A 26,738-nucleotide genomic window follows, 5' to 3' on the forward strand; every position below is an offset into this window, starting at 1 on the left:
TTCTTGTGTTGTACAGTTATATTTTTCTGGAAAGACTATTCATTTAATTTTGAGTATGGAAGTGAGGATGAAAATGCATGTCTCTGTAAACTGAACATAAGTCAACGAGGAGAAAAGAGGTCAGCTGGAGAAAATGGGCTGAAAATAAGGTCAAGGTGCAAGGGAGTCTAAGGATATGATGAGCTCCAGCATGCAGATCAATCTGTGTTACTGTCTCTCACAGAGCTTTCCATTTTTCTCTGCACCCTTTATTGAATGCTATTGCTAATGAGAGAGGCTCAGCATTTTTAAGTGCAGTTCTTATATTGCCTGTTCTCTCTCATTCTTCATATATGTTATAACACACATGTACACATAGTATGTTGATAAAGACTTTCAGGTGTCTACCTAGGAATGAAAATCCCCCCTGATATTTTCTATATGTTATACAGTCTCTCCTGTGGAGTGTTCCAACTTGATTATAGTCCTGCACTTCAGTTGCTGTACTCTGTTGTCTCATGTGTTTTTTAATAATAAATGTTTGTTGGAGGCCTTTCTTTACTGAGCCTTACTCAATAGAAGTTGCTGTTTTATTTTAAGTGTTAGTGTCTGTTACATAGTGTTTCTTTGTAAAGCAATAACAACCTTATTTCCCTCAGATCTCCTTTATCAAATGCCTTCTCCTGCCACTAGAGAGGTGTTAGGCCTGCCAGCTCATAGCTGGTTTTATCTTTTTGGAGAAAACATGCAAGTAAAATGCAGAACTCTTTCCAGTAACAAAACACATCACCTGAACCCAGTTATGTGAGAGTCAGTAAATATGACCTGAGCTGACAGAGGAGAAGCAGCTTTCATCTGTGGGTCACTTTTCATCAAGCATGCTACCTGTCAGCTTGCAGTCCGTGTTGGCATCAGGTTACTTAGCCCTTCAACTGTTGACATAACAATTTATGGAATGGTATGGAAAGTGATATTTTGACCTTTTCTAGAGTGGGAATCTTCTAGTAACACCTGTCATCAGGATCAATTTTTGTGGCTCTGCATAAGCAATTTCAGCCTTGCCCATAGCTGGGTATGGGTGAGAAGCTGGATTAAATACTTCTTTTAACACTGGTATGGCTGCATTAGCATCAGTCTTCCTGAAGGTCTCATTTGATAGAGGCTCTGTTCTTTAATTGGCATCAGATACACCTTTGAGAATGGACATTGATGTCCATGGATGTACCAATTAACATTAAGGCAAATAACATGGTCTTAACCATGCCTTTTCTCTCCTGTTTGCTGGGAAATGGAAGAATGTGGAAGTAGACTGTGGGAAATGGATAAAACCTGTGGTATGCAGCCACTGCTTGGGCTGCCAGTCTGCAATTCTTCTGTGCATTCATTGGCTTCACCAACTTCAACTTGTCTTTCATTATATGGTTTGAAGAAATTGACAGTAAAAAACCCCACTCAAATTCCCCCATAATCAAAAAGGGGCTGAAAAACGGCACCTGGCTTGTGAGCACATCTCCCAAGTTTCTCAAAATTGTTAATATCAGTGGAACTAAAGAAAAATTAGTGTAGGTTAATGTATATTTTCCTTTTTTTCCTCCCCTGGTTTCTTTAGGCTTAGCTTTCTGTGACAGTATAAACTTTAAACTTTAAGGCCGATAAAGTATGATGCTGATTTATATTTGCTGGCTAAAGGTGTTTGAAGTGTCTTTCCTTTGCCTGTATAGTGGAAAGGTTCTGGATTGAAGCAGCATAGAAATACTGGGATTTTTCTTTCCACCAAGTTCCCAATTGCTCTAGACTATCAGATTTTTACGAACAGGGTTAAATGAAATCTTTGCTCACAGTGATTATATTTAGAACAGCTTGCATTTTAGAAAACACACATTCTTGTATTCTTAGGTTCACAATTGCACTTGGATTTTTTGCAACTCCCTTCACACAGATTTCTGTGCAGACACAGGATTGGGACTCCAACAGTTGAATCCTAGCATAGGTGTGTTTTTCACCCTTTTAAAAAAACTACTAGAATATTATAAGAAACCTTAATCGTACACTTTTCTTAAAATACTCTGAGTTTTGGTTTGGTTTTTGGGGTTTTTTTTACATGTTTTTGTGGAGTTTTTTGTTGTCTTCCTTAGTTTTTAAATGACCCATTTAGATTAAGGACAAACTTACTGAAGATTTGTTATTATGTGTACGTACATGTGAGGATATAATGCTGTCGTGCAGACTTACACAGATTCCTGTTTTCTGCCAGTATGCCAGTATGCTTCTAGAAATGTACATGGGGTCACATTTGCCTTTACAGTCTACCATTGCTATAAAGAATTAGGAAAGTAAAGTAGTGTTTTATTGGTAACATTTCTGATGTTTGATTTTTAAGTGAGGGTAAGATGGTATGTCTTGTCCTTTAGGAGTTTATTCCCCATTACAGAGATATTTTCACAAGTTTTTTGAAAATCCAGGTTTGCTTGCAAAGTATTTTTGTTTTTAATTTGAAATAGATTGATGTTCTGAATTGACTTGTCAGATGAGGGTTGTTATGTTAGCAAGTAAGATTTGATCAAAGTATCCTGAAGAAGGAAAGGGAAACTATAATAGGCACAGACTGAGGGGACACATTCACTCACTGACAAAAGCAGCAAAAGGCTTGTATGGTATGTCAACCAGGATAATACTGATGGACTTACTCCATAGTGGGTTGAATATTTTTTGATTCAGTGTTTTGAAAAAAAAATCTAATTACTTTGGGCTTGTGGTGATAAATGTAACTTAGATTTTAGTTTGGACTTGTTAATGAGATCTGCAGAAAAATCTAGATACTTTCCTTTCTGAATTAATCTCATTAAAGAGATCAGCACTAAGTTTAAAATGGTGTAAGTAGTGAACCAAATAGTTAACATGGAAATTCAGTTTTTTATGGAGCTGTTTCCTTGAACAAGTTTATGAGTCTCAGTATTTAATTCTTGCCATTTATCACTTACGGACTGCATGTGGTACTCTAATATCTTTAGGTGAAAGGTGCTGGAAGTGTAAAAATCTGTGGTAAAGATGGTATAATGCTGGATCCCAGCAGAGAGGTATGCTATAGAGATTTGATTCTTGAATATCTTTATGACTTGCTAATGTGTGCTTGTTTAGGAGTTGTGGGGGTTGCATAAGGAAAGCAAAACAAAAATGTTGAATAACTTTATGTAAGTGTGAAATGGATAAAATGAGCATGGCTAACTAAAGCAGTACCTAATTTATCTAAGGTGAACATTTATTTTCATCACTCATTCTGTTGTTTGTGTTGTTTTTAAATGATGCTTTGACACCTTTTGTGTAAGTTATGCATATTAATGTAATTGTATTTACTTGTAGGTGGCTCTAACCAAAAGAGCTGATCCAGCTGAGTTGAAAACAATATTTTTGAAGGTATGTGTAAAGTAAATATTTTACTCTCTCTGCTTAAATTTTTCGTATCTTTTGCTCCATTATTGCAGCATACAACTCTTGATAGTTTTTTTCCAACCATTAATCATTCACCGTATTATTACCATGTTAGACTTAAATACCATTATCAGAATTGAACAATGCTCACCAAGAAGTCAGATATATTACTGAGTGATTATTGTATTGACTCAGAAGAAGTATTGCTATCTTAGAAAAAACCCACATTGTTCAGAGAATGTGGTAGGAGTTTCACTATTGTTCCTACATGTGGTAAAACATTCCTGTAGACACCTTACTGTTAGGTGATTTGGTAAACTTTCTTCTTCTGTCCTTGCCATCTTTCCTTCCCTAGGGTTGTCTCTGCTTCTGTTATTTGTAGAAGTGTTAGGAAGATCACCTTATGAAGTGCTGGCCATATATATTATTTAACTGAAATTCCTTCTCTGTTGGCCTGCTGTGGAAAGCATGCAAGTAAAGAAATTACTCACGTACCTGTTTATATGCTTGAGAGAAATGTACTTTAGTGTTTTGCTGAAAACTGGGAGGTGATTCTCCAACCCTACTCTGTACTTGTGAGACCCTACTTGGAGTGCTGCATCCAGCTCTGGGGTTCCCAGCATAAGAAGGATGTGGGATGTGACCCTCCAGAGGAGGGTCACAAAGACAGTCAGAGTGCTGAAGCACCTTTGCTTTGAGGATAGACTGAGAATTGGGATTGTTCAGCCTGGAGAAGAGATGGCTCCAGGGAGATCTTATTGCAGCCTTTCAGTACCTCAAGGGAGCCTAGAAGTAATCAAGAGGGACATTTTACGAGTATAGGGACATTTTACAAGAACATGATAGGTCAAGGGGAAATGACTTTAAACTGAAAGCGAGTAGGTTCAGGTTAAGGAAGTAAGGAAGAAACTCTTACTGTGGGGGTGGTAAATCCCAGAATATCTTGCCCAGAGAAGTTGTGACTGCTCCTTTCCTGGAAGTGTTCAAGACTAGATTGGATGGGGCTTCGAGTAACCTGGTCTAATGGAACATGTATATGCCTGTGGTAGGGAAGTTGGAGCTAGATGATCTTTAAAGTCCTTTCCAACCTAGACTATTCTATGATTTTGTGGAACTGGATTTCCTTGACCCATTTCCTAAACTTAAATAACTATTTCTAGCCTTCCTAAGGTTTATTAGTCCAGTGTTTGGCTAAGTTTGATATTCTGGTATTAAAAAAAAAAAAAAAGTACAAAAATTGAATGGTTGTGGTTCTGAAGAATGAGGCAGATGCCACAGTGCTATTATAGAGCTGTTGTATCTGAATTATTTCTACGGAGGTATTTGAGGGCCTAAGAGAACTCATACATTTCCAGTTTCTTCCTTCCATCTTTGCTCTCCTGCATCATGCCCCACTCTCCATGTAGTTCTTGGTATTTTTTCCATTGTCCCTTGTGAGCTATTATTAACAATATGTGTAGGTGTCACAATGTATATTGCCTGTATTTATAGTTTTATTATATACTGTCAGTATTTATAGCTCTGAAATCAGATTTTCAGTTGAGAAAGCCAGGATTTAACTTCTTAAGTTCTGGAACTTGTATCTGTAAGGAGAGCAAAAAGACTCTTGCAAAGGAAGCATTTATGTGGTTTCCAGAGGAACATACTTGAGGAGCAGGAGCATGGCAGCAGAAAAGGCAGACAGGGAGTAGACCACTGAGAAGATAATAGCATTGAGGAGGGAAATACACACACTAGAGAGAAACCTGGTCCCTTCTGAACTGTGGGGTGATCCTCAGTTGGAGAGTGGAGAGGTTGGTTAGTTGGTTTGCTGAGAATAGTGTGAAAATTATTTCCTACCTGCCTGTGAGTACTCTCTTGCATTTCTGCAGATTGTAGCCCCTCAACCTTTTGATTTGGTGGATTGAATGGATCGTAGTTGAACACACTAAATTTCACCTGTGACATCTTTTTCTTCCTCTTTTCCTTTCCCTTCCACTAAAAAGAAGGGATCCCAGCAAAGTGAAGTAATGAAATATGAGCTAAATGTTTTCTTCAGTATAATGCAGAATTGTCATGCTGCTTACTCCCAAGAAGGAAAAATGATGAATAAATGTGTTATGTTGTTTCATGATCTAAAGATAAGTGATAGCAAGAGTGTTAATTAAGCTTCTCCAGATTATTTTAAATGGTGAAGCCAATACAGCTGCTTCTGCAGATTGTGGAATGTTCACTTACAAAATAATTTGACAACCATTCTTTTCTACTTCGATTAAGAATTAAAAAATATGGTTTCCATGTAAGAATGGTACCCACAGTGTAGAAATAAATGTGAAACTATCAGTTTAAATGCAGTGGATTGCAGTCAACTTTTAGCATATTTAGTATGTCAAATCCCCAATAGAATGTTTGCAAATCTTACTTAAAATGGGGTTAAACTTGTTATTACTTGACTATCTAAAATGTATGTAAATTACCAAAAAGCCATTAAGTACTATTGTATAATATCAAATTCTCTGAATAATTGTCAAAGTGGGGGGAAATAAAATTGTAAAGAATCAATTTTTAAATGTTGCTCCTCCAAAATGAATAGAATTGATGTTTTTTTTCTTTTTGTTATGGTAATTTCCAAGAGTACTTCTTCAAAGTCTTCTAACATAACCCCTAAGAGATTAGATTTTAGTCAAAGTGATCAAGCTGACATTTTTCAAGGTCATTTTATATATGTAGTATAGAGTACGTGATTGGATTTCAAATACACTTGAGTAAATCACAATGACAAGAAACAGGGGGACACTGAAACCTTGTGCTGTTTTCTGTTATTGAGTGACCTAGCAGGGGGTAAGCCTGGATGAAAAAAAAAAGAAATACAGAAGCATAGGCTGTCTGACTTACTTGATTTGTTTCTCAATAGCAGCAGTGTTAAAAGTTTCTGAGGCTGGGATTCTGAGGGATTCTGTCTTTCTGCAAATGATTACATTGAAATCAATTGATCTGTTAGTTCTTATAAAAGTATACAATTCAAAATTCCTTGCAGTGTAGCAGCTAGAAAGCATGTGTTACAGTGTCTATTGAAACAGGAATCCTTTAGCACTAACCAATATATAGATGCCAAAGCGAGTTATGTTTTGTTTGGGCTCGCTTCTCTGAAGCCTTGTTTCTTGAAGATATTGCTGTACCTGAAAATGGTATTTATATAGCACTAGAAGAAAATAATCTACTTACTGTAACACTTTGGCATCCCTCTGAGAGTTATATGCCTACAGCAGGTATAACGGTATGCTGCAGGCACCAGTATGAAATGAAAACTGGCAGTTTCTGCCCCTTTAGCAAAGCCATAGTAATGTGAAAGAAAACGTGTATTTGAAATATACTACAAAATAGCGATAGACATCTAATTTATTTATTACTTTAGTGTGGATAATGCTCTATGGGGAGCTGCAATGATAGTTTATCATCCTACCTTGCCTTAAAAGAAATAAGAAAAGAGAAATTAACAGTTTCTTTCCTGTTCTCAGTGCACATTTGTTATCCCGAGATAGACCTGTTTCCCTTAAAGCTAACACATGGTTCTGCAAGTCTTGCCTGGGATTTCTTTTCCTCTTAATGATTGTTCTTATCCTTTTTCTTTTCTTAAAATGCATTCTTTAGGGTTGATTTCAAATTTGACCTTCTTCAGGAAATGAGGACTTTAAAATTTGAGGGATGACCTAGCAATGAGGGTAGGGGTGGTAACAAAGGGAATTTTATTTATTTATTTAGATATTATCTTTAAAAATGTTTATTTTCTATTTGTAGCACATTACTGGAGGCTTGCCCTGGGAGCAAATATGCTTGGGTCTATCAATAGCTGTTTTCTGAAGTAATATGCTAGTTACTGTGTGTAAAGCAGGGATAATGTATGGCAGGTGTCAGAACTATTTTCCTATATCTGCAGTGTGCTGAACTGTCAAAGTTCGTGTTTTGCTGTTATATTTTTTTGCAAATGCTATTCTTTGGCCTCCTTTCAGCACTTCAGCCAAGGAGGAGTACCTTTAAGTTCTCCTTTCCTTAAGGACCAGCCATGGCTGGAGGTGATGCAGTAGAGTTCTTCAGAACAGCACCCCCAGGTGGATATTCCTGCGGGAGTATTTACTCCACTGGCATTTTGTGGGTGTAACCAACCCTGCCTTCTCATCCCAAAGTAGAATAGTTAAAAAAATTACTCATTTCAGATAAATAAGGTATGCTGCAGTGTCCCAGCCGTCAAGGTTTGACATACATGCTTGCAAATGTGCTTATGCTATTTCTGCTTCAAAAACATATCTGGTATGGAGTATTTCTGGGCTACTATGGAGAAATTGTTGACATGACAATCCAAAAATCATATGTCTGCCATTTGTTGTCTGGGAAGCCAAGCCTTCAGTTGCTTGATTATTCCCCTCTTACTCTTTCCTGTTTGGGTTTAGGCTGTAGGTTCACTGGAACAGAGCTGTCATCTGTTGTAAAAGAGGCCTGCTCGTGATTGGAAACTTTGGGTGGTGGTAATAAATGCCTGGAGAAGGATGTGTTGAGGCACTAAGTACTGTATTCATTTAACAGTATGCAAGTGTGGAGAAGAATGGAGAATTCTTCATGTCTCCTGATGACTTTGTCACACGGTACCTGAAGATAATTGGAGATGGTTTGCCTAATGCAAGCACTGTGCAGCTACTTGCAGGTGTGGTGGATCAGACAAAAGATGGGTAAGTGTTTTTTTTTGTGGTTTTGGTTTGGGAGTTGGGGGGATTTGTATTTGATTGGGTTATTTATTTTCCTTTTTCTGTTGTTAATTTAAAAAAACAAAACTTTTTTTTCAAACAGTCTGATCCTTGAACGGGGAGGGGGGGTGTGTTTCTTTTGTTTTGTTTTGTTTTTTGTTTTGTTCTGTTTTGTTTTGTTGTGTTTTCCCTTGCAGGTCCATAAAGGAATACAGTATCTTTTAAGTGAAAAGAGTAGAAACGTTTTCAACTGAAGTACCATTTAGTGGTGCAAACCATTTTCTGTCTGCTATGTATTTTTAATTCATGGAACCTTTCATGTTTGTTGGCTGGCTTCTCTAACTCCTGCTTTTCTTTCCTTCCCTGAGTTTTTCTGTCTCTGTTTACTTTATGTATCTGTCCCAAACACATTCAAATAGAAATCCAAATTAAGTTTAGATGGTGTAGGAAGAGATCCTAGAAAAAAGTGCCCCTGCTTTGTTTTGCCATGGCACTGTTAAAGGTTTTTTGCTGCTGTGTTTTTTCCTCAAGAGGGAGGAGGAGCACCTGAGGTATTTAGGGAGCCACTCTGCAATCTTGGGAAGACAGCAGTGAAGTTGGTTGCACATGGTTTGCATTTGAAAGGCCGACTTTGCCAATAGGCAAGATTAGCTTCCCTTCCATCTTCCTTCCCCCTACTTTAATGAAATCCTAGCTTTTGCTTTTGGTACTTGCCCAGGCAAGCTGTCTCTTCACCCATATGAATTGCTGAACCCTCCCTTTAAAGTATCTTTAGAGAAACTTGAGAATAATTAGCTATGGACTTAAAGTGTGTAGTTGTGGCATTTTTAGAAGCCAGAAAACTTCAGGCATGACTCATATCAGTGGTTGCAGGGAGTAAAATGTGAGATAAACAAAGCATGACTAGAGAATGCAGTCTTCCTAGGGAACAGATGCAGGCATAACTGAGAAGTTTTGCAGTCCTTTCAATGCTTTCTTTTCTGCTCAGCCAGTCTTATGTATTTGGCAGCTGGGCAGCTTAAACTTTGCAGATGAGTTAATGTGAAGATTGCTGCCCTGGTAAAAGAATTCTGTAAAAGGTTTTGTTGGTAACATTGATGGCATCAAGAAAGCCATGGCTTCAAATAGTGTTTGACTGAAGAGGTTAAACATTTCTCAGATTTCTTCCCTTGGTTTGATGCCTGAAAAACCAGCATTTTCCAAATTACATGGCTTCAAATCTGTTTTGTAATAAGAAGATTGTGAACATAATCCATACCTTGTGATTTGGATCTCCCTCACAAACAGAAGCTGGTGTCAGGAAGAACAAAATGTAAAACTGTAGCCAATGTGAACTTGTTGACAAGCTGGGATTTCATAACTTGGCGTGATCTTATAAGAGTTTTGCGGTGTAGTATTGAGGCTTCTAATTGCTGCTTTCAGCCGTGGGTAAGGATTGTTTCTGTAATCCACACTGTGCACTGACAGTTCATAACGTGTCTTCGGAGAGTCTCTTCTGCTATTCAGGCTGTCTTCCTGTTTAGCTAACATGTGAAAAATGGAGGAAGTTTGGAAAGTGATTAGCATCCACCTCTCTAACGTGGCATTGTAGCATTTTTTGCCATGTGGCTTAGCATTTGTACCTTGTTCTCCTGGTGTTTAAAGTAATCATCTGAGGCAAGGGTGAGTTGCTTTTTGGTTCCTATCATGAGATCTCCTAAAGACAGCAACAGGACTATTGGTCTTCTTCTATTGAATTCTGCCAACTTGGCAGTCCAGAGCTCACGGTTTTACAGTGAAGCACAAACCAGCTTTTGTTGGTGTTCATTTTTAATAGGCTTGTCAGTGTTTAGAGACTTACATCTAATTAAGATCATGAGAGTCTATTCAGTAATTTAGCATTATTTCTGCTATAAAATAGAAGCTATCTTGCAAGAGCAATAAGTTAATTTTATTGCAGTGTTAGTGACTTAAAGTAGTGCAGTTCTGAAAATACTGCTAGGATATTTCCAGAACCATTGATCCCTCTTTTGGTCTGAAGAAGCAGCTGTTGTTCACAACTGGTGACATGACCACTTGTCACTAAAAGGGTCTGAGCCTTCACCAAGGTTGTTCCTTGCACTCTTTAGAATGCTTCTTTCTGAGTTTGGTGACAAGTTAGGTATATGTACGAAGTGTAATCAGTGTGAAATACTTAACTGGGTAAATACACAGGTGAAAGGCAGACAACACAAGAACATCTGACTCATGAGCAGGTCATAGATGGGAAAAGGTTTCTTACCCAAGAGCTGAAGAGGTTCTGAGTGTGAAATGAAAAGAACCGTACAATCTCACAGTGGTTACTGTAGACAAAATCTTATGTAAGTCTAGTGCAATTCCTGCATTGCCAGAGATTTAGAGATTTGAGGGTCTACATGAGCTACTGTTCTTGTGACAAAGGTACGAGACCTCTTAAGGCATACTCTGTTGTTCAATGAATATCCGTTGCCATGGGAGCAAGTTTTGCCTCCATTTTAAGCCAGGGCAGAGGTTTATTTAACGGTGGGCTTTCCTGCTGTTCTCTTATGGAGGCGTGTTTTTAAGGTTTCCTCTAAGAAAAGGGAATACTTGCCTTGCTGATGGCCAGACAAACCTTTCAAAGTAGTCAACTGGTAATAACATAGATTTTAATAAGTGTTATTTTGTGTGGTTGTTGTTCACATGAGACAGATTGAAGAGCCTGGTTCCTGGCCTTAAGCTTCTCACTCCTAGTCTAAGTTAAACAAAAAAAAACCCAAACAAAAGAAGGCTTCATTTGACCTCAGCTGGATCAGAAATTTCCCCAAAATACAGTAGCTTTCCAAAAGCCTATCAGCAACAGGCCAGGCATTTTCCATTCTGCCTACTGCAATATCGTTTTTCAGATTCTTGTTGTACTTTTAAACATCTGCCTAACGAAGTAAGTATTTACTGCACATCTCTGTTTGGACTGTAGTAACTAACACTTTACTGAGAAATGCCATATGCTTTATTTTTAGAAAGGACAAAGTATTCAAAAACAACACTTGGAAATGCCAGTATTTTCCATTATTATTGGATATCAATTTATCTTCTAATGCACCAATTTACACTGTACTTAGTTTACCTAGCTTGCAGTGAAAAATTATAGATGTAGCTTCAATTTGTGTCCCATTATGTTACCATGTTTAAATTGCTGATACAGTAAAAACATCTGCATTGATTTCTGAAGAAAAACTCTTCATCATTGCATTTGTATGTATTATTACAGCAGGTGATAGCTTTTTTTCTTTGCGTGGTTGCATGCAGACTTTCTCTGGTGGGAATGTGTCATGTCTGTGGGGTGTCCAGATACCATGGGCATGGAAGAAAGAAGAGAGCAGTAAATAATGGTTTTGCTGCGCCATACCCAGTTCTGTTTAGACTGGTGCTCTTGTATGTGGATGCTTTTAAAATATCAAGATTTGAGCCTTCCTTGAATAAATTGTGTAGTATTGGCACTGGTAATGAGGATATGAAGGTGAAGGAAGATTTTGACTTATTTGGGTGGAATATCTTCAAAACTAAAATAAAATTTTGCTTCCTCTCCTTGTGCTGTTAAAATCACTGGGTTTTTCTCTGCTTTTGTAACAAATGACTACTTGTTTAGGTATATGAAATAACTCTTTAAGTAGTATATTAAAGTCCATGTTAACATGTGCTGTTTAATGACACCTAATGATATTCACTGAAGGGTTATGCTAAACCCAAAAGGGTGATGCTAAACCAGAGAGAAAACGTGTTACCCAGGCAACTACCCTTGTGCAGTATAGAGAAGTGAGCATATGGCTATGTAGTACACATTTTTTCAGCTTCTTTAAGCATTAAGAATCACACGTGTAATTGACTGAAAAATTACTGCTCAGTTACTGTATTGTATGGTCATAATAGAAGTAAATGAATACGTCGTTGTTAGAATAGATCTGTTGGGAATCACTAGCAGGCTAGTCTACTTAGGGAGCAAAAATACAATAAGAAGAAAATAGCTGGTTTAATTAACATGTAAAAATTGGGTTAATTTGAATTCAGCTGGCACAGCGGATATTAATGTCTCTTCTTTAACAGTCTGGCTAGAACCACACAATTCGTACACTTTTAATCTTCCAAGTTCTATGAATAATGGTTTTAAAAAATGGATATAGGGTTATTTTAAGCATTTACCTGTGACTTATTGGGGGGGGGGGGGGGTTGCTTCCAAGTACTGAAAAAAAATGCTTCTACCAGTATAAAATCTTGTAAATATGTGTTAATACGTGGAGTTTTAGTCAAACCCAGGCCTAGTAACATAGAATATGTTCTTAACATGGTGCTGGGATAGGTGTTGTATTTCTTTGCTGTGTCATCACTGTATTATGATCTGTTGGTAAGAACATGTGCAGGTTATTTCACCCAAAAAGTGGCTTTACCAAAATGGCGTTGGCAGAGATTTTACATTTACAATTCCAAACAATCCTATTCTAGAGTCTTGTCACCTGCTGTCTTTTTTGTATTTTCTCTGTGCATGTATTATAATCTTTGGGACAGAATTCATTGCTTTGGATCTGTTTACTGTTTGGTAGCCAATAATAATAATAAATAATAATAGACTTTTATAGCCAGTAGGTCACATTGTAACAGTAAATATGAATAAATACAAAACGGAGTGGGTTGTGATATACTGGTTTAAAATTGAAAGAAATGTTACTTTTGAAAAGCTTCCTGGCTTAGAAGGGATGGAAGTTTTCTTCCTTTGAAATACTGAGTATCTGTGTAGTCTGTGTTGAACAGTGGGGAGGACCGAGAGCTCCCAAGGAGTGTAAAGGACTGATGGATTGCTTGTGTGCTAACATGTGCATATGGAACAAGGCACAGACTCCTTTGCCAGTAAAGCTTAAGGCATTCTTATATGTTTGCTGACATCATTAATTGTGAGTTTAATCTTAAGAATACCTGAGGAGGTTTCTTTTTATTTACTTCTTGCACTATATTATAATTTATGGTGGCAAGCTGCTAGAGTTAATTATTTGTTAGACCATTTCATACTCTACATTTCTTTTATTTTTATGTATTGCATGTATATTGAGGGAGATAGTGTAGAACAGCTTTTAGGCCTTCTCTGCGCTATGCTTTTTTTTAAGAAATGTCCTAATTTATTAATTTTGTCATGTTTTTATGTTCCTCATGGAAGTCAGCTTGTTAGCTTATGTATGTTTGGCTGCTGATGTGAAGTAAGCAAACTTCAAGCGTTCATCTAGGAAAGCCAGTAGTTGTAATTGTTTTGGACTTTGGCGAAGTTTATGATACCGTCTCTCATAATGTCCTTCTGGACAAAATGTCCAGCACACAACTGAATAGCCCTGCTACATGATGGGTGAGTGACTGGCTTACGTCAGGCACAAAGGGTTACAGTGAATGGGGTGACATTGGACAGGCAATGTGTCACTAGGGGTTCTGCAGGGCTCCATCCTCGGCCTTGTGCTCTTCAACATCTTTGTGAGCGACCTTGATGCAGGACTCATAGGCATACTAAGTAAGTTTGCCAACTGCTGACACCCTCAAGGGCAGAGAGGCCGTGCAAAGACACCTCAACAAGCTAGGGAGATCACCAGCTGTGTGAGGTTTAACAAGGGAAAGTGCCAGATTCTGCACCTGGGATGGGGCAACCCTGGACAGACAGACTGGAGAATGAGAGGCTGGAAAGCAGCACTGTGGAAAGGGACCTAGGAGTCCTGGTAGACAGAAAGTTGAACATGAGTCAGCAGTGCCCTTGCAGCCGGGAGGGCCACCCATATCCTGGGGTGCATCAGGCACAGCATCACCAGCCAGGCAAGGAGGGGACTGTCCTACTCTGCTCTGCAGTGGGACGGCCTCACCTTGAGTGCTGGGGGCAGTTTTGGATGCCACAATATAAAAAAGACATTAAACTGTTAGAGTGTGCCCAAAGGAGGGCAGCAAAGATGGTGCAGGGCCTTGAGGGTAAGCTGTGTGAGGAGTGACTGATGTCACTTGGTCTGTTCAGTCTGGAGGAGGAGACTGAAGGGAGACCTCATTGTAGTTTCAACTTCCTCATGAGAGGAACTAAACTCTTCTACTAAACCCTTCACTCTCATTACCAGTGTCAGAATTCAAGCAAACAGCATGAAGCTGAATTCAGGGAAGTTTAGAGTTAGACATTAAGAAAAGGTTTTTCACTCAGAGTGTGGTTGGGTACTAAAACAGGCTTCCCGGGGAAGTGGTCACAGCACCAAGTCTGTCTGAGTTCAGGAAGGACAATCCTCTCAGGTACGTGGTGTGACTCTTGGGGATGGTCCTTTGCAGGGCTGGGAGTTGTACTCCATGATCCTGATGGGCCCCTTCCAACTCAGCATATCTCTGAATTCCCATAAAACAGGTGACTGGAAGTTGCTTTGTAGTCATGGGTCATCATAACTTGAGGTCACCTGGCCACTTGATGGAAAAAGTATCTTCCCCAACTTACTCAAACCCTTGGTTCTTCACTGTTACTGCATACTGAGTAGAAGTTTTCATTGAACTGTCTGCAGTGTCACTTCGGATCAAAGTCCTAAGGATATAGTTAGTTTCCATTAAAAATCCCCTGGATTTATGTGTTTCTTGACATTGGATACACTGAATTTTGTGCTTTTCAGAAATAATCCTTGTTCCCCAGCTGCTGCCACATGAGCCCATTAAATCTATGTGCCTACAACACTGACATAAAGCAGCCTGAAAGACAGCAATCTTAACTATCCCAGACTGCTAGCAGGCCCTGCCAGCACATATTTGAAGATGATTTTAAATTTTACAGCCTAAACATTAAAGAAGCAGGAAAACAGAAGAACAGTTGTCCTTTGCCTCTTTAAGAATAGGAGCTTGATCTCCATTTGAACTCTTGGGTGTGATGCAGACAAATTAGAATGTTCAAGGTCTTTGCTGTATCAAACCTACTGCTGGAAACAATGCCAAGTTGTCTAATTATGTATTTCTGCTTATGAACTAACTTCTGTAAGGACAACTCTGCTATTATCTATGCCCTACTACTGTGCTAGCACATTGGGAACCTGACTGTAATGATGAATTTGAATAAACTGCAGTTGGACTGAGGAAGAACATGCAGACTACTGATTGAAATTTATGACTCAACATGCAGGACTGGAGGGCTGTGATGGATGACTAATAAGTTGCTAGCAAATGGATAACACATTCTGATCGGTTCCTTCTGAAGTGAGTGGCAGCATGTAGGTCTTGAATGGATTTGCTTTCCAAAAGTGCTAAGTAGTGAGTCTTGAGGGAAGTTACTCATGTCTTTATTGGCTCTGTCTTGCCAGTGGAAGGAGGTAGGCTCCCCCAGAGGGCAGTTCAGTTAGACATTAAAGCTGAGGTGAGTAGCCATGCTGAGTGTTTTGCTTATTTTATGTTCTGTTGTGACTTGCCATGAGGAATAATGCCTTGTTCAACAGACATTTCTATTTAGTGATATAAAGGCTTCCTGACAGCATTGGGGATAGGGCATTTTAGGATAAATTTTAATCCCTACTGAATACATTTTGAACACATTTTGGTTAAGGTTTTGTTTCTTTTGTATAATCAATATTATATTATATTTCAGTTCTCGGCAAGCATGTTGGTTTCATAGCTATTGTTTTCTTTCTTCATCCCTTAGGTTGATATCCTTTCAAGAGTTTGTGGCATTTGAATCAGTCCTGTGTGCTCCAGACGCATTGTTCATAGTAGCCTTTCAGCTGTTTGACAAGACTGGCAAAGGAGAAGTTACTTTTGGTAAGACATTCTTAAATGTGCATTCTTAATATAAAGCAGCCAAACTCTGTTTTACCTTCTGTTACTGTAGGAGACAGTGATTGGTAGTGGAGCTGCACTAATGCCAAGCAACTTTGTCTGCACTTTTAAAATTTATTTATTTGTGTGCAGTATGAAGCCAAAGTCATTGTCATCATCATAGTTTTCCTTGGAGGACTGGTCACTTCTCTTTTTCTCTTCCCCAACGTGCTTGTGCAGGTCCAGACCAGCAGTGATAGGTGACTGTGGGAAATGATTGTAAAACTGCAAGGAAGTTGCCAGAAGACCTGTGTGAATGTTGGGTTTCAAATCGTTACCCTGAATTATATTTTGTTTAAATTGGCTATATTTCAAGCTGGCTGACTTTTAAGGCTTAAAACTGTACTCTGTGAGATTTTACAGTAATGAATTCATTATTACATGCTGTCTTCTGTTCCCTTCCCCTGTAAAATTCAGCTGTACGTTGGAAGTGTGATGTTTGCACTTAATAATGAGATACTCAGGGCAGTTTAAAACTTGATTAAGAGGACTGTTTGTTTCTAGATATCCTAGAGATACCTTTTGATATCTGCAGGGCTATCTCCCACCTGCCTAGTGATAAGGGTTGTTCACTCTGAAAGAAGGATTCAAAATTTAGCAGTTTGGACTAATTTCTGATATTGAGCTTGCACTTGAAAAGGTATGGGGAATTTTTTTGAGTAGCTACACTGGATAAAATTGCTGTTTCTAATCTGCTGCATTTGGACATGGTTATTCCTATATCAAGTTTTATTGTTTGGTTGTTAAGCAGTTCTAAGTAAATGGAAAATTTGATGACATTGACTTTTTGTCTTTGCAAAATAAATGGTTCACACATCCATTGCCTTTTACTGGTATTTCCCGCACAGGTCTTATGCTCAGTTAAAAAAAGCCCTTCTCTTTCCATCTGAACTAAAAAGATTCTGTAACCGTTGCTTGAAGCATCATTGTATTCCTTCTACCATCTCCAACAGCCTGTATTAGAAGCTGATGCTGTTGAGAAGACTTGCTGTCTCTTGTGTCTATTTTGGTTTTTTTATTATTTTCGTAGTGTGTTGAGGGTGTGACAGATGTGCTTTTTGTGTATAATACTTCAGGAGTTCCTACAGATGCTAAGAGATTTTCAGAAAAAGATTCTGCAGATCATAACCTCGATGAAGGAAGTATTTAGTGTCTAACATTTTTGTGTATGTATATGGACAGAGAAGCAGTGAGAGATGCCATGCTTTTATAACAGGAGGGAATGCATATTTTACTAGGGTTTTGTTTCAGTGAAGACAGACCAGAGTTCCTGGAATGCCTGTGATGTGCAGTTTCTTGTCTGCGTCAGAGCCCCTGGTTGCTTGGAGCACTCATTAATAATCTACGAAGAACTGTATTCGTTTGATCTGAATGCTGAATCAGTCCGACTTAACTTTTTAACTCTTGGCATTCTTGTTCCTATTTTTCCTGCTGTCAAATGCTTCCCTTGGGGTTTGACACAGTGAGTCAAAGGATTTGTTTGGCATTTGAAGTCCATTGAAGTCCTTCTAGTGATGAGAGAAAATCCCATGCCAGACTGTATTTAAGGTATTTGAAAGAGGAGACATGCCAACATTGGCAGAAGCTCAGGTAGTTTTTTTTTAATTCCTTCATCTCCCCTTTTGAAACCATAGATGTATTTGTAACTTCTGTGTAGTACCTTGTGGCTGCCACCCCAGCGAATGCCTCGACTGGGGAGGATGGAAGAGCTATCTCAGTGTTGTGCATTCTCAGCAGAAATGGTTGACCTTTAGACAAGGCTAATTCCTTATTTTCTATCATGAGGAGAAAAAAAAAGAGTTTCATTTTCTTGCTATTATGGAAAAAACCTAATATTTTCATAAGAACATTATTAAAAATACTATCCTGTAACTTTGTCACTCAGTGCCTCAGTCATGCATCTTTGAGGCTCATTATGAGATCTTTTTCCATTCACTTGAATGAGAGTGGTATCAAGTCCTTATCAAGGTTAAGAGACTTAAATAGGGGTTTTGTATACTGTGGAATTACAGTATGAAAAGAACAGAAGAATAGGTAAAGGATAATTTTTCAGTATACTGCTGTTAGGTGTAGTATCTCATGGCTCTCGTTTTAAGTCTGTATCTCATTTTATTGTTGTAAAGAAACAGCATGGCTTATTTGTGCAGTCGTTGTTTTTCTGTACAGTAAAATAATGATATAAATATTTTAGCTTATACCAAGCAGAATAGTTCCCAGCAGTGAATTTCATATTTTCTACCATGAAAATCCATCCAACTCTTACTCTTTCACAGGTGCACTTGGTTTGGCATCTTTGTTAAATGAATTAATAATGAGCTTTATGCCAATGAACTTTTACACTGAATGTGAGGTCCAGGCTGTGGATATTCAGAGAAATGTTCTGGGTAAAGAAGTTCCAATTTAACACTTTGCACTTACTTTTCTTGAAAAATGCTGCACTCTTCCTTTAGCTTCTGGATTGAAAACGGATTTGCATTTTAGCTGTATGTTGATATCTCTACAGTTTTAAATGTTTTATTTCTTTCGAGTTGCAAATTAGCTGTACCTGGTTCTTTGACAGAACTATTACCTATTTAAAAGAGCTGATTTTCAAGCAGTGTGGGTAGATGTGGGTGGGGTGGGGGGTGGGAAGTATTTCTAGTTTATTGCTTTTTGAGGCGAATTAAATGGCCACTAGTAAATTAGTGGCTAGTGGCTGATTGAGACTACACCTGGCCATTGCATCATGTTGTAGATTTACTTTCTGCTGAAGTGTCAAAGCTTTGACAGTTTGTAAGGAGTTAAAGCTCTCAGCAGGAAAGTGAGAGGAAGTTTAGCTGGCTTTTAAATTCGAGGCAAAGAGCAAACCATTGCTTCTTACTGTTGAGTGTTGACAGGCACATAAAAGCTGATAATGTAAGTCCAGGGGTTTAAGAGACTTAGTAGAGTTGCTTTTTTTGTCGTATGACTGTATTTTAATGCCTCATTAAAGAAGCAGAGCCCTTTGAAATTCTTTACTAGATGGCATTTAAAAAAAGGTGAGATGGTTGGGCAAAATGTGTTTAAAAACTGAGTCATTGTAACCTTCATCTTTAGTTTTGGATGGGTAAAATAAATGATGGTACCTAACAGTTCTGAGTTCTGAATAACACAGCAGTGATACCCAGGAGCTGGAACATTCATTTTCTGATACCGGTTCTCACAAGCCCTAATGAAGAGCAAAGTAAGTGTTGTCCATGTTGATTTTGCTAAGAGAGTAAGGAAAGGTGCAATAAGAGCTGTGGTTGTCCAAGTCTTTGCTGCCAGCCATTACTGAACCTGCTTTAAAGATTTTAATTCTGATTTGTGTTAAAGTAGAATTACCCACCCAACAGAAATTCTTGCTCTTGTACTTTAATGAAATGGAACTGTGGTATAGTGTGTGGTTTTATGGTTTTGTTTTCTTTTTTAGAGGTCCTCTAATTCAATCTGAAGCTGTTTCAAAATGGGTGCTGTGTTGTGCTGCTTTGGGAAATATGAGTATGCAGTAAAATGTCAGTCCTTTAATTAAAAAACCCATCAACAGCCTCCCCCCAAAGCCAGCAAAAACATGATTGGGAACCCAACCCCCAAATTTTTGTTTGTTAAGTGTAGCAGCTGCAGATTCAAGCATTGTATTTTGCTTTTGTGTCTAAACAAGACTTCATTGGCATGCAGACAGCAGCTATTGTGGGTCTCTGCTTCTGTTATTAATTATATCAGCACATTTCTTAGATAAACACATTAATTAAGGTTACATCTTAAGAAGTGCTCCTGTTTGCTGATACCTGATACTTGAATTGCCTGAATAGTTGTTTGTAAACTTTCTAAAAGGACATAGCTCTTAAGAGAGGTTTAAATAGCTCCACAGCTATTGCGATGAGCTTCACAATTTTTTCCTCTATGATAATGCTCTGATATTTTTTTAATACACAAAAAGTTATTACAGGAGTTTCCCGATTGCTTTCACGACCAAAGAATTAGCTTCTGATTGTGTGATGTAGCTCTTGCTTTTGTCACAGAGGATTACTTTTTTTATGCTTTGGACTGCAGTTGATGGTATGACTTGGTTCTTATGGAATCTGTAACTCTTTTTATCTCTTGAGAAACACCTAGCTTAGTGGTGCCCAGCCTGGTACACTGAATACCATGTAAAGCAATGTAAATCTAAATCTGAACTAACTAAATAAATTGCTGTAGCTGTAAGCTTTGATCTCTTGATAAGCTGCAGTATTTAGTATTTATCAATGATACTTTCATTGCAGTTCAAATCGTCTTGAAACCAGTTGTAGCTAGTGATGTGTTAGCTTACACATCATAGTTTCATCTATACAGTGAAACATTTGCTGATTTATAAATGACAACTGCCTAGATATGATGGATCCAGTGGGAACATTACAGATATGAAATCTGTTTAGTCTCTGATGTTTTTTGTTATTTGTACAATATTGGATTTTGCACAAATAATTGGCAGTTTTAATTATAAAAGGATGTAAAGTAGACTTGCTAGTATATTTATTTTCTTTAAAACAATTTTTGAAATCTTCTCAGACTATTCTTTGAGAATTTAATTTCTAGGTATTGTTAACTTGGAGATTTTTTGTTTCGGCTTTTTTTCTTTTAACTAAAATGTTATGTAACCAGACAGACTTGGATGCAAGCATCTTAAGTAAAAGGGAGCCTGTTTGGTTACAAAATGAATCTGTCAGTCTAAATATTAGGAGAAGCTTTGTCCTATTACATGTTTGGTTTCATTTGGTATAGAAAATGCGTCATCCAGAACTGAAATTCAGTGTTTCAGTTTGATCTTTGTTGGTTTTGTTCTGTTGTTTTGTTGGGGATGGTAAGAGAATCATCAAACAGTTCAGATTGGAAGGAATTGTGGCAGCCAAATGGTTCAAACCCTTGCAGTGCCACCCTCAAGACCAGTTGCTTGAGGGGAAATATCAATGTTTTAAATAATCAGTGAGGCTGGAGACTCTGCAGCCTCTATGAGCAAGTATTTCCCAGTGTTTGATCACTATTACAGTGGAAGACTAAATTCCTGAGGCCTGTTTGGGATTGGCAGTGTTCCAGCTTGCATCCATTGCCTCTTGTCCTTCCACCAGGCAGCTCTGTCTTCCCTTTACCTGTTGGGTAGCTGTAGACAGCAAAGAGCTCCTCCTTTAGTTCTCCCACCTCCAAGCTAAGAAAACCCCATTCCATCAGCCTCTCTGTGCATGTCACATGCATCATCCCCTGGCTGCCTTGTATGGAGGAAACAGAAGTGATACTCGGTTTTTGTTAATAGTTTGTTGTTTACCTTGGTGAAAGTGATCTGGGTTTTTTAGTGATCTGGGTTTTTTGGGGGTTTTTTTTGGTTTTTTTTTTGTTGTTGTTTGTTTGTTTTTGTTGTTTGTTTGGATTTGTTTGGGGTTTTTTTGGTTTTTTTTTAATTATTATTATTACTCAAGGCAAGAGGAATAAATTTATTTTTTATGCCCACAGGGGGCCTAGCATTTTTCAAACTTGAGGCCTTAGGGCACTGGCAGTTTGTTGCTAACTTCTAATGAGGTCAGGAAAGGTAATAAAAAAATGTAAGGCTGTTGCCAGTGAAATTATGGATAGCCACATTCAAGTAGAAATATTTCCAAGGGATTGCATTCTGGAAAATTTCTGAAAATGTTTTAAGTAAGCAAATTATGTAATATTCTGTGTGTAAATACATGTTATTCTCCCTTACATACGGCGGAGACAGAAGAAGCAGACAAGCTTGAATCCAGAGTCTTACTTGACTTGCTCAGGGTGATGGTACTTTTTTTTTTTTTTTGGTGGTACTTGCAGTATTTAGCATGGGTAACAGAAGTGCATGAGTATCTCAGTTAAAAATTAGGGCCAAGTAGAACAGGATGCTGTACGGATATGTCATGAGAAAGTGGATTAGTAGTTTTCAGAAGTGACAAGAGCACAAGCAACCAGAGCAGGTGGAAGGTAAGAGGGTAGAAAAGACAACAGTTTCAGCAGATTTGTGAAGTTGAAGCTTATCATGGATCTTCTTAATTGGGAAAAATCATGAAGGCATAAGCATATTCTGTGTGTTAATGTTTTCAGTAATGTGAATTAATCTGTAAGACTGGTCTGTCCTTCCAAACGTAAAAGTTTGGCTAGGGCAGTGAATTATGTTCAGTATCTAGCGTCTGTCTCCTGAAAGAATGCATGCTGAACATGTTTTAGGACTGGTACTGGACTTTATGGTTTGCTGCAGACTTTTCGGGGGATCTGTTTTGTTGTTGTCTTCTTTAAAGTCTACTTAAAACGTTTGATAGGCATTTATTTACCAATACTGGTGTTCATCTCACCTCTGTGTACAACAGGAGCCGTATAGCCTTTATTGCTTCTTCCAGCCACAAAACGGTTGTGGTTCACATCTGAGCAGAAGTGACCAGTTTTAGAGGGAGACTCCAGCCTCCTGCTTCTCCACCCTGCTGTGGCTGCCTCTAAGGATGGTGGCACTCTACTCAGGCTGTCACAGTACAGTCTTTTTTAATGCCTGAGGGTGTGCCAAGTTAACCAATGCATTTTTTAAGAGCAGCTCAACAAGTATCATAACCTTTTGCTTCTCACTGGTGGGCGTCAGATGTTGGTATGTTATCTAGAGGTGAAAAAACATTGTGAGAGCATCCATTTTTTGTATATATGGACCTTTGTTGCACTTACTTTATTGATCAGCTTTTATTACAAAAAGAACTACTCTGATTTTTGGAACTTTTTAAGTGACATTTGAGTGTTTTCTGAACAACTGAACGTAGATACATGGGAATATCAGACTGGCATGTGTGTGTTGTATGGTATCTTGTCAGAGATCTGAAGAACTGCTTGGAAGATGTTCCAGTCCAGTGGGTTAAAAATCCTCTTTTTACAGTTGGATGACCAACTGTAGATTTGCACAATTGACTATAATGGTTCCAATTTGAAAAGATAGAGGTAGCAGAGAGCACTTCCAATTGGGATAGTTCAAGAATACTACATGCTCAGATGGCTAAAATATTGTGCTTTCTGCTGCTACTTCATGCTACTTAAAAAGAAAAAATATAGGTGCAGAAAAGGTGGGAACACGCCAATTTGAGAGTCAATTTCAACTGTATGAGGTCACTCTTTGGTTAACGGAGTAACTCTTTGGTAAGCTGAGGATCAGCCATCTGTATATCCTGTTGGGAAAAAAAGCCCAACATGATTACTAGACAGCACTTGGGGAGGCACCAAAAGCTTTCACACCAGAACATATTTTAAACCATATCAGGAGCAGTATATATCATTAAGATTGTTTTTTGTTAAGATTTTTCGCCATTCAATTTTCAAACTGGCCTGGAATTGCAGATTAGAAAGGAGAAACTTAAGCAGGTTCTAGAGTGAGAAAAGTGTTCAGTTATTGCAGATCTCAATATGAAATTTCAGATAGCAAAATGCAGATATTTCTGTGGTGTGTGTAATTCAGTTTTCTAAATTGGAAAATCTGCTGTTACCTAGCAGTTAATGACTATTTTTTCCTAACTTTGGAATTCGGGACCTGATTTGAGAAGCTGATAAAAGAAAACAAAACTGAGAATATGTTGGAAGTGCTCAAAGTGAAAATTACAGTTTAGATAGGTTTGAGGGTAGATAGTTAGACATTTTAATTGAACTAAAATAGTTTTATACTAATACAGTACTGTTGTGGGAGTACATTTTGTGCTGTATTTGAAATTGAAGTATTTAAGTGAGGGAAAATGTATGTTAATGCTTTGCAAGAAAGTGATTTTTTAAAATTTTTTTTTATATCATCTATCTAAGCAAAATAGCTGTTAAAGACATAGAGCTCTCAAGTCTATGCTGGAAAGTAAAGTGTAAAGTTCAGGGTTATTTCTTTGATCCAGAAATTTACTTTTATCACTTTGGTTGGTATATTAAAATGCTGTAGGAAACAAAGATGTGAATTCTGAAGTAATTTTTTTATTGCTGGACAGCTACAGTGAAATTAGCCCCTGCCAGTGTAAAAATAGAAGAGGTGTTGGTTCAGTCTGGATTCTGAAAGTTGTGTTTTTACATCTCCATGATAGGGATTACAGAAATGAGTCCAAATGATGATTTCATTTGCCTACATGGGGAATTGAATTTGATATTCAGCTTTGATTAAACACAAGCAACACTGGCTTATGTTAAGCAGCAAAATACAGCACTAGTCCACAGTTGGACTAGCTCAACATAATTGGTTGAAATTATGTTTTTTATTTTTTGAGTTAAATTTGTCTTTGGGAATTTTCTCTAGATTTGGAGAAGCTAGCTCTGTGAAAAAAATGAACTACCACTTACATACAAAGTTATCAAAAGAAGTGAATTCTGGGAGTTTTCAGGTGTTTATATACAAGTATATATGTGCAGCCGTGTATTTCGGGTGCAGGTGAAACTGATCTTAGTCTAAATGGAGCAGGTGCACTGAGGCAGGGTTTTGCACTCTTTTGAATGACTCTTTTCTAGAATGGTAGTGATACCACATGATAGAGCAGAGATACATTGCACTGACCTGAGCTGCTTTTTTCAAACCACCCCCCCTCCCCTTTCTGAGTCGTGTAATACACTCCCATTATCTTCAAATTATGTGCTCCATTTCTACTCTGCCAGCTTCACTTTGAGTGTTCTACTACTTTCTTTGTAATATTTTAAAGAAAAAGTAACCCAATTAAATATTTTTTTTTAAGTCACAATTGCAGAAAAGGTTGTGGTCCATGTTTTGTGAGGAATTAAGAGGAAGTGAAAATACAGCATTAGTTTATTATTTCAGGGCTTCTAACCTGTGGAAAAAGGTGGCTGTGACATCCCTTCCTGCTCTTAATGCTTTATTGAGAGAAGTTGGAGGGGTGAGTACCTTTCCTTTGCTGTCCTTGGTAATGAATGGGTAATGAAAGTATTCCAACATGTTATTCAATTTATTGCATGGCCACCATAAAATTATTTCAACTATTTCCTTAACAAAGCAGCAGAGAAATGAAGGTGATTGTAATGCTTGTACTTCCAGAGTGTTGTTCCTCTTCTACATAAGTGGGGATAAATGGAAAACTCAGCCAAGTACTTGGGCTACTTGTCATTCCACATCTTACCTGAACAGATGTGATGTTGACATACTTTTTCCAGAATAAAAGTCATCATTATCAAGGATGGAAATAAATTCTATTCTAACTAGCTGTGAATTTGAAGTCCACAACAGTAAATAAAAACCCAAGAAAACGAAACAAAGCCAAAACAATGAACAGACAAAGAAAAACAAAACTAAAAAAAAAAGAGAACAACTAACAGTTCCCCCCCCCAAAAAAAAACCCACACCAAAAAAGTCAAAACAAACCACCAAACAAAAATATACCAAACCAATCTTGGATAAATCCCAACAATTCCAGTAAAAGAAGATAATACATGGAATTATTACTTGATTATTTCTGACATATATATATATAAATATATGTATGCAACTCTCTCTTTATACATGCTTTTGTACAAGTTTATTGCTCTTCCAAAATGTCATAAGTAAAACCAGGCTGGCAGAAGGCCAGCTTGGCAGAGCAAGGATCTGCTTTGGAGCTAAGGCAAAAAACAGAAAGTATATTCTACAGAGAAAATTCATGTGGCCTAAGGTCAACTGGAGTTGAAACTGGCCAAAAATGTGTGGGACAAAAAAAAAAAAAAATATAGCAAAACAGAGTCCAGAAATAACATTGGCTCATTACGTGATGAGAATGATCACTTCACAAACAGGGACATAGACAAGGCAGAGATGTTCAACACTTCATTTGCTGTTGTCTTCAACATGGATGATGGGCTAAGGGGGTCACAGTGTCCTGAGCTGGAGAACCGTAGGACCTGAGGAAATTGCATGAACCTGCATCAGGAGAGATTTAGGTTAGATAATAGAGAAAGATTCTTCACCTTGAGGGTGGTTGGGCACTGGATTAGGTTTCCCAGGGAAGTGTCACAGCACCAAGCCTGGCAGAGTTCAAGAAGTATTTGAACAATGTTCTCAGGCTCATGGTGTGTGTGATTCTTGGGGTTTCTCTGTCCCAGGCCAGAAGATGGACTTCAGTGATTGTTGTGAGTCCCATCCAATTCAGGATATTCTGCTATTCTGTGATTTTTCTGTGTCCAGGAGCAGCAGAAGCTGTCTGGTCCACCAGACTGACAACCCTGATGTGAAAGAGGCTGATTCCTGGGCACAGCTCTCACTGACTGGGGGTGCAGTCCCATGCTACCTGAGCATGGACAGAAAAGCAGGTCTGGTGACAAGTGACCAAGGTCAGCCAGACATGTCCATAGGCATGAGGCAGGTCTGAGATAAGGCTGGGAAGTTAAATCAGGGAGTTGGGGGTCACTGAGGTATAGGCATCCCTACAGCATACCTCATCCAGAGAGATTAAGACCTGAGATGAAGCTTCTTCCAGCTCTTCCTACTGCGATGTTATGCCTGGACCCATATCCTTCATGCTCGTGCACGAGGAAGAAGTTGTCATAGGGAAGAAGTTGCAGAATCTGGTGGTGTACTCAGGATCATGAGGCTTATGAAAAATGTGCAATTGTTTCAAGTGGTTAGTGAGAACCAAAGCCTGTGGAAGTCATTCTGTCGTCATCTCCTCTGAACTTGAGGTCAAATGGTTGGTAAGGTGCTGGGGTATCCTACTCATGACATTGAAACAGCTACTCTCATCAAAACAAAATTGTTTTCTTCTTTGTAAGAGGTAGGTAGTTCATGTTCTTTACAGAAGTTGCTATTACAGATATCATCAGGGT

The 26,738-nt window shown here is 38.2% G+C and overlaps 1 protein-coding gene across 4 annotated transcripts in view; it reads left to right on the forward strand.

The window, feature by feature from the left end:
• Positions 1-26,738, forward strand: part of SLC25A13 (solute carrier family 25 member 13) — a 101,694-nt gene that overhangs the window by 20,088 nt on the left and 54,868 nt on the right. For all 4 annotated transcript variants that reach the window (XM_005518816.2, XM_088063437.1, XM_088063433.1 and 1 more), the window contains 3 exons: positions 3,340-3,393; positions 7,969-8,111; positions 15,781-15,896. In XM_005518816.2, the coding sequence (XP_005518873.1) occupies positions 3,340-3,393; positions 7,969-8,111; positions 15,781-15,896 (313 nt within the window). The remainder of the gene's footprint in view (positions 1-3,339; positions 3,394-7,968; positions 8,112-15,780; positions 15,897-26,738) is intronic.

The sequence above is a fragment of the Pseudopodoces humilis genome, chromosome 1 (assembly GCF_049639895.1).
Source record: "Pseudopodoces humilis isolate 2021_Gansu_Grassland_sample_001 chromosome 1, ASM4963989v1, whole genome shotgun sequence".
NCBI lineage: Eukaryota > Metazoa > Chordata > Aves > Passeriformes > Paridae > Pseudopodoces > Pseudopodoces humilis.